The sequence below is a fragment of the Opisthorchis viverrini genome (genome assembly GCF_000715545.1).
Source record: "Opisthorchis viverrini unplaced genomic scaffold opera_v5_455, whole genome shotgun sequence".
Lineage (NCBI taxonomy): Eukaryota > Metazoa > Platyhelminthes > Trematoda > Opisthorchiida > Opisthorchiidae > Opisthorchis > Opisthorchis viverrini.
In genome coordinates, this window is record NW_008752116.1 from 74,575 (window position 1) to 82,714 (window position 8,140).

The 8,140-nt window shown below is 47.3% G+C and overlaps 2 protein-coding genes across 2 annotated transcripts in view; both read right to left on the minus strand.

Moving 5' to 3' along the window:
* The window catches only part of T265_11182 (hypothetical protein), a gene marked incomplete at both ends in the record, with an annotated part of 15,805 nt that extends 15,239 nt beyond the window's left edge, over positions 1-566 (minus strand). The window contains one exon of the mRNA XM_009177774.1: positions 224-566. Coding sequence (XP_009176038.1) covers positions 224-494 — 271 coding nt within the window. The remainder of the gene's footprint in view (positions 1-223) is intronic.
* Positions 567-6,383: 5,817 nt separating this feature from the next.
* T265_11183 (hypothetical protein) overlaps positions 6,384-8,140 on the minus strand; it is a gene marked incomplete at both ends in the record, with an annotated part of 2,448 nt that continues 691 nt past the window's right edge. Inside the window, one exon of the mRNA XM_009177775.1 lies at positions 6,384-6,485. Coding sequence (XP_009176039.1) covers positions 6,384-6,485 — 102 coding nt within the window. The remainder of the gene's footprint in view (positions 6,486-8,140) is intronic.

The following is an 8,140-nucleotide window of genomic DNA, read 5'->3' on the forward strand; positions in this document are numbered from 1 at the left end:
TCCTCTTCCGAATTCGCGAGCATGCAGATCGGACAAGCGCTGACTAAGGACTTCACCCCCATCTTTGAACAGTGCGGGTGGGAGGTCATCCGGACCAGGAGCTCCTTGGCGCCTAAGAGAACATTTACAGTCATAAACCTCCGAGGCTGTAGGCGGTTCCACGTCACCTGTGGGCTCCAGACGGGTGCCGGCTGGTGGCCATCGGTCGAGGCGTTCATCTTACGCAGTGAAGCATCAATGTTGAACACTGATGTCATGCTGTCGATGATGATGATGATGCGTTCATCTTCATTCGAGACGTTCACTCTATTCCAACCCTTGATGGTTTCGCTCACAGGTGGTTCCCGGGGACTGGTCGCACGGATCAACTGAAATAATCCTAGTTCGTTACCGACTTTCTGGACCTCTTCCACTTCCTTAGCGCTTTGTGTCCACCACACTTCACGGTCACCTTGCACGCTCACCTTCACTTGACGTCTGACAATTCGTCGCATCAAGTTATGTTCGGGACCGGCTGGGATACAAGCAGTGCCATCGTTCGGTCTGATATCCAGGGCTTGGGTGCGCCTGGCGGCGACGTGTCACAGGCGAAATTCCCAACACTATGCAAAGACGTGGCGATCTCGTCCCCGTATGGGTTCACATTTGATGGTGTGGGATACAAGCAGTGCCATCGTTCGGTCTGATATCCAGGGGTTGAGTGCGCCTGACGGCGACGTGCCACAGGCGAAATTCCCAACACTATGCAAAGACGTGGCGATCTCGTCCCCGTATTGGTTCACATCTGATGGTGAAGCATTTGGAAGAGACTGTAGATGATTATGGTAAATTCGTCTAACATCCGGATCTACCAGTCTCTCAATTGCCAGGCGACTTGTCCGCACCTTACGCGGCCCTGGGAAATATAGGAAGAAGCGACTTCGGACGAGCACGTGGTCCGAGTCCACAAATGTGTTCCAAAACGACCGCCAGTCAGTTATTGATCCGCGCCATCCGTAATAGACGGTAGGTTAGGCCTGCCCATTTGTGCATTCATGTCTCCGGCAAACACCACAATATCTGAGCCTTTAGCTCGCCGCAACAGAGCATTCAAGGCGTCGTAAAATCTGTCTTTGACGGCGTCTGAGCTACAGTCAGTTGGGGCGTAAGCAGACACGATGAACAGACAGCAATCAACTGCCCGCTTGTTTGACTCCTTCACAGATGTTGCCAGACGAACCGCACAGAGGCGACTATCAACAGTTATCTAGTCAAGCAAGGATACATCCGCCCCGGTGACTTAGGACGATACCAATCCCTGCACATCCAGCCACAGCAGCCTCAGGATCACTAGAGGTGCACAGCCGGAAGCGAGTGAAGAGTGATAGGCTGTTAGCTCAACCACTGTGCTTGCATCTTGAATTCTCGTTTTTGAGACACAGCAGACATCAATGCCAAGCGAGTCGAGTTTGAGAGCAAGCTGGTTCCTGCTTGCTTTAAAGTGCGGATATTAGGGGCGGCGTGAGTCGTCAAGTTTGATTTGGAGATACCTGAGGATGTCAGCGAGGAGAGGTTGTACGCAAAACCGATGCAAGACAAACATAGTCATCAATCCTAAGTGCTGGGCCTACGAGAGTAGAATTGGGAGAGGGCAAAACGTATTAGGGTGTCGGAAGTAGCCTGTTTTCGCTTACCCGCCCTGCTGTATGCAGCGAATAAGGTGTCACGACTACATAAACCATACCTTTGCATAGACCACTAACGGGTAATTGGCACCTTATGCTCGAAGCTCATGGACTACCGTTATTAGACGATTAAAGCGCACACTACGCCCTTCTAGCCTGTTTTCTCTCCATTCTAATACTACTACCACTTGACTCGCAACAATTTAATCGTCTAAAAAAAGAAATGGATCATATTCTCCCCACTCATCAGACGGCATGAAACGACTGACTTATGGGTTCCGTCCCTTCAAAGCCCACATTAACTTAATCAATCAATTGGAAACTCGTTCAGCTGTAGCACCCTTTCGGTGCCATGCCACAAGGAGGCAAGGTTTTCCAAAGGAAATCGACAGGCAGAGGTCGGGTTCGAACCGCAGACATTCCGATCAGTAAATTCGCGCTCTAACTACTTGGTCCATCTCGCCCCACCTCGTAAACTATCGTACGTCACATTGACCACACAGTGTATGACTTCGCTGCAGAATGTAGCGACTATGATTCTGCGATAACCTTGCTGGAAAACTTTACATTCGCCTAAAAATATGGCGGATGCACGCCATCCTTGGGGTACATACAAACAATAACCTGGTCAAGATGTCGACCACTTCGTTCATAAACTGAAGTCACTTGCTAACGACTGTGAATTCAAAGCGGTGCCTCCTGTGGAATATTGTACGGATGCAAAACAAACATACAAACGAAGCAGTTCGGGATGTTTCGATAACCGGACCGCAGTCAAATATCATTCAGGGGAAACAGCTAACGTGGCATGAATCGGACGTTGACGAAGCCCACGAAGCTGCACGAGCTCTCGAACTTGCACAAAAACAATCACAATCATACGTATACAGGCAAACGTAATTTGTTCTGTCTACTCCCTTGTCCATTGTCAATTCCGAAACAACAGTTTCTGCCGCTACACAACAAACATGTTGTTAGGCTGAATTCCACACGGATCTCTCCATGCTGTAGTATACGGTGTCTGTCAGTTTGATTGATTCGTATGTAAGTATTGGTGATGTACAACCTTGCTTACTGGGCTTTGGCTCATGAACTTTGTTTCTGTTTTCCATCCACAGAAATTGTCGTGAACACCTGCCTTCGGAGAATCACTGTCCTCTGATGCTTCCATAGCGTGCATATTACAATGCCACTCGCACTCAGGTGCTGCTACGGCCGAGAAGTCCACCCCACGTGAGATTGGCCAAGAATCGGGACGCTTGCCGGTCCGGTATCAAGGCGAGATCCGATTGGTCGAAAGTCTGGACCCAACAGCCAATCATGACCTAGTACTGGCCAAATGCCGGTTCACGGATTCACGGATTGATACACAGGATCGAGGCTATTGCCCAGATTTCCTGGATCGCTTTTGTTCTTGTCGGTCAGTGGCTGTCATTTACCTGCAAGGCAAAAGTGAAACAAGGGTGTACCACTGCTCTTTATGTTCTCAGCGCGGAGCAGTATGCTCGCCAGCGCGAGGATTCGCATAGATAATTGTCTAATTGTGCTAGTTCTAGAAGGAGCGTGAACAATCGTCGGAGGAAAGTCATTCCACGCACCTACTACCGGTTGCCAGTGGCACATCCAGAACGCGTCNTGAAACAAGGGTGTAGCACTGCTCCTTATGTTCTCAGCGCGGGGCAGTATGCTCGCCAGCGCGAGGATTCGCATAAATAATTGTCTAATTGTGCTAGTTCTAGAAGGAGCGTGAACAATCGTCGGAGGAAAGTCATTCCACGCACCTACTACCGGTTGCCAGTGACACATCCAGAACGCGTCAGAAATTCCAAAAAGTTATAACCGCCTACGCTATATCCACGAAGCGCTGTACAACTGTTCCTGACTTCGTTTGGGGCGTTAATATAACTTGTGCACCGTTGATGGTTGATTTTTTGACCTTATTGCTCATACGTGGGAGGCTCAGGCCGAGAACCAAGCTGCGAGAAATACCGTTACTACATATGTTACCTGTGTGGGAACCTCAAGCACCCACGTTATAAGTATCCCACTAAAGAATCAATGTGCAAAGTTGTGGGAAAACAATGGACATTTTCGACGCGTCTGCAGGTCCAAAGCCTCTAAACTTGGCTTCCGCTCAAGACTCCTCAATCTCTTCCGTATTTTATGCCCCTCCTCCCACTTGCCTATCCAAAACTACAAAAGATATTTTGGTCAACGACGTTGTTGCCCGAGGTCTCATTGATACAGGCGGCTTCAGGAGTTTCGTTTTTTCATCAATCTTACAAACTCATAACTGGAAACTATTTCCGTACGATTCTGTGTTGGCAATGGCGTCGACGATACATTCTTGCTTCACCTAAAGGTATTACCTTGTGTCCATTTAGTACAGAGATGCTACATGGGAGCGGNTCTATTGCCGGACCTCTGTGCGGACGTCCTTCTCGGACATGACTTTCTGGGATTAAATGACAAAATCGAAATTTAATACGATGACCATTATTAGGCGAATAAAGCATACATTACGCCCTTCTATTCTGCCTTCCCCCTAATTTCGTCCTGGAACTACTCGACTATCGCAACATAAGGTGACCCATCTGATGGCATCACGCAGCGGCCAATATGGCATGAGTTTGTCGTTAGTTGTAGATGTCATGAGATGGGTTACTGCCAGTACGCCCACTTCTTGACAGGAAAACCATTAGGGTCCTCATCCAAAGCCTTTGGCTCAAAAGCCCAACTGTTATGCAGCGGTATTTGGTGGGAGGTGTAAATGCATGAACATTTCTACGGAACAAGTCGCCACATGTTCCGAATCCTAGACTGGAAGATTCGAATCCTAAACTGGAAGATCAGAATACCGTTCCTCAGCCTTCCACCAATTCACCTACTTAATATGAGACTTAGTGAGTGTCGCGGAGACCTCCCAATATGGCTCGTTGAGATGCGGTGGCTGGCACACCACAATAAAGTCCAGTCTCTTCGTGACGGGTATAATAGTGTTTTTAACTGGTTCTAGATGCAGCGTGGACAACCGTCGGAAGGAGGTTTTTCCATCAGCAGCAACTAGCCGAAATGGGGAAGAAATTTGCCTGATGAAGTTGTGTGCTCTGTGCTTCAAGAACATCTAACTATGTTACCCACCTGTGTTAACTGGGTTGGTGGCGAAAGATCTGTTGGCCAATCCTTGTTCGCTGAGTCTCCTCCGAATGACGCACTTTTCGTCATTCGGAGGAAGGTACCAGTCAAAAACTATTGCTTTACAGCCTCTGCATCCAGTTAAAGGGCACTAGCGCTAAAACTCCAAGATTTCAAGTCGTCCACAAAAAATGGACGTGGACTTCCTAGATTGCTAGAATATCTAAAAGCTCGTTGACGTATACCTCAAACAGAAATGGCCTCAAAACGGAGCCTTGGAGAACTGAAGTGCAAACCGGCGCCGAAGATGAGTAGATCGAGCCTACCTTCACTCGGAATGTTCTGTCTGATAGAAACGCCCTAGTCCGGTGTAGCATTTGTGGAGTGGTGGGACGTGGGGGGCTCGGAGGGGTGTTTTTCAGGAGTCGAAAAATATGATATCCGATATGAGTCCTTCGTTTTTGGCTGTCCATAAATAAGAGCATGTTTGTCACGCAAGAACGGTTCGAGGGATATCAAGTTGTTGGTAGTAAAGTAATCTAGGATGGTTCGCTTCGGAAGGCGTTCCATCACCTTGCGCGGCACTCTATTTAGGCTTATTGTCCTGTAGCTGCCTGACGGTAATCAGTCACCAGTTTTACAGATGGGCGTGACAATCGCTTCGTTCCAAGCAAAAGGGAGGTGACTTTCGTCGAGTGACTGACGTAACACTAGGTAGAAATTCTTCTCCAGTGTGGACGACGTTTCCTTCCGAACCCTCGGTTGGACCTCGTCTGGCTTTATCGCGCAGAGCGGGTTGATCTTGTGCAATAGTTGATGAAAGTCCTCCTCCGTGAAGACGAATTTGGTTAGAGGCCGTTTATAGACTTGCCTTGACAAGATCGGATGTGAAAAGTCCGTTGGAGCGGAATACATACCTGCATAGTGTTCTCTGTGGACTTCAGATACAACTACTGAGTGAATCTTCGGTTCTTCGTTCCGGTTCCTTGAGAAATTCGCGGTTTGCACTTTTCCGTAGGCAAATCAATTACCTAAACAACACTTGTTTCTGCACAAGGTCTATCATATTTGCGTGTGTTTCGTATGTTGCATCGGTGGATAGCTCTTTTAGTGCGTTATCAAACTTCGGGTTGCCAAATCACCTTCCGTGTCTTCTGTAATTGCCTGTTTTCAGGAAGCCGCCAAATCCTTTCCGATTGCTTGTGGTTCAATTGGCCACGTGTTTTTTACACACATACAGCCTCATGAACATTCTGAGGTGTAGTAACGTGTAACATTTTTACTGAAGCTGGTAGTAGTTTTAGTTGACCCAAACAGTGCGATTTCCTGAGAAGTTGACAAGGCGGATGTTTTGAAATCACGTTTATGTGCAGAATTAATGGCCCAGTAGCAGAGGAAATCAAGGGTCAGAACACAGTGGTCATTTTTTCTCAGTAGAGCAAAATTTACATATGATCAAGGAGGTGTCTTCCGGTGGCAGCGACCAAATCTAGTGGATGGTTATTGGCGCGCGCGGTATTCGGTGGTTGCATGTTGATCCCATGTCCTCCGTCGGACGACCTTACTCAAGGCCGCTGCAACATGTCAACCAGACCCGACGAGCTCGAGCTCCATCCGGGAGGCCTTTATGGTGTTGAACTTACCTTCCAGAAAGTTTTTTATGGAGTTAAAGCTGGAGGTTATTTCCTGAGGATTTGTTTGGGAACTTGATCATTTTCCGGTGGACTCGNAAGGGTCGGAATACTACAAGGTCTCCAAGGCCTAGGCAGAGGCAGCTCAAATACAGTGGTTACGTTCGAAGCACAGAATTTCCGCTCAGTAGGTCTGTGCCATATTCAATGAGCTACCTTGGTCTCCGAAAACAATGTGTGCTTTTAATGATTGAATCCCACTCGATTGAGGGTCGGTACTGGTTAAATGAATTTCTCCTCCCTCTTTGATGGAGCCAATACCTAGGGATGGAACCGCCTCTGAATGGTAGCTGATTGTCAGTGCCATGAAACTCCGGGCAACCAGGAGTTGGAAATATGGGAAATAAGTAGCAGCAGTTTGGAGATACCTAGTCGTCCTCTGGTTTGGCTGGAGGTGATGAATAAGGCTTATCAACAAGCTGGTTCAGTCTCCTACTTTGATGGCAAATCACAGTGCATCACTAATTTTGATGAGAACAAACGCATGCAAATGTCGCAACCAATACTCATACACGTCCGGTTACCTCCGATCGCAAACGAAGTAGAAATTACTACTGACGAAGGATGTAAGTTTGGGATCACCTCTACCCACTCGTAGAGGTTCAAACTGACTCCTTTAAGCCATAAGTAGAGTGTAATAATTCTCATTTGTCTCCATATCTGAAGCAAGCTTAGCAGCCGGATGGTTCGGAAAATCAAGGATGTCCAAAATCTTCGCAACACAGTTTGCAGTATACTGCGGAACGTATATTAAATGCACAAAATCAGTTTTGGCAGCGTAAATCTGGGTATCATTATGGCTGCAGCAAAAGCAGCTCAAAAAATCAAATGCGGCTTAAAGCATCCCCGATCTGTAGTAAGCTGCTTGATAAGACAAAATTTGGCCCTTCTGTTATCAATAATGGGTTTGTTTTTTAGCCTGAACGAGATAAGTTATTGGAGTTACGTTTGGGTCGCAACACTGCGTGTAGCGGACAACAGAATGAGTGGCAAAACCAAGGTGTATTCTCAGCGCGATACAAATAATTATAAGCTTCGGAAAACAGAGACAGGCAGAGTGCAGCCATTCGAATGCTGGGGCAGGCTCGTTTATCCAAGACAGAAAATAGCTTCCGACAGTCGATCGTAAGGCGCAAGCATGCGTCTGAAACCACAATTTGGGAACTGAGATATTGTCCGTAAGGATTTGGCACATAACGGAGTCTCTTAAATTTTCTCAGACATTAACTATTTAATATCTCGAGTTCCAATCTGGCTGCAGATACAATTTTTCTGACTAAGCGACCTTCCTTCGAAGCCGGCTGGTGTGAGAAATATGAATTCTTTGTGACCGGTGCACCCATTCCCTGATGGCGTATTCCTACGGAGGATGGACAGTCAACAAGCAAGTCTTTACACGGTTACCGCCAATCAATGTCCAACATGCCACGAGTCGGAGGACTGCGGTGCTCTTGATGAGATATGTGTATGCGCCGCAAATCAGTCCGGGAAGGCGCCGTCCACCCAGGGTTACTCCAACCACCGCATTAAATATCGACTTCCACTGTTATATCGTTCGTACTATGCACATTTTTCACTAGAGCAGATGACATCTGTGGTTGCTGTAAGCCTTTAAGAATGTGACTGAGTTTTAAATGTACATTTTAATGA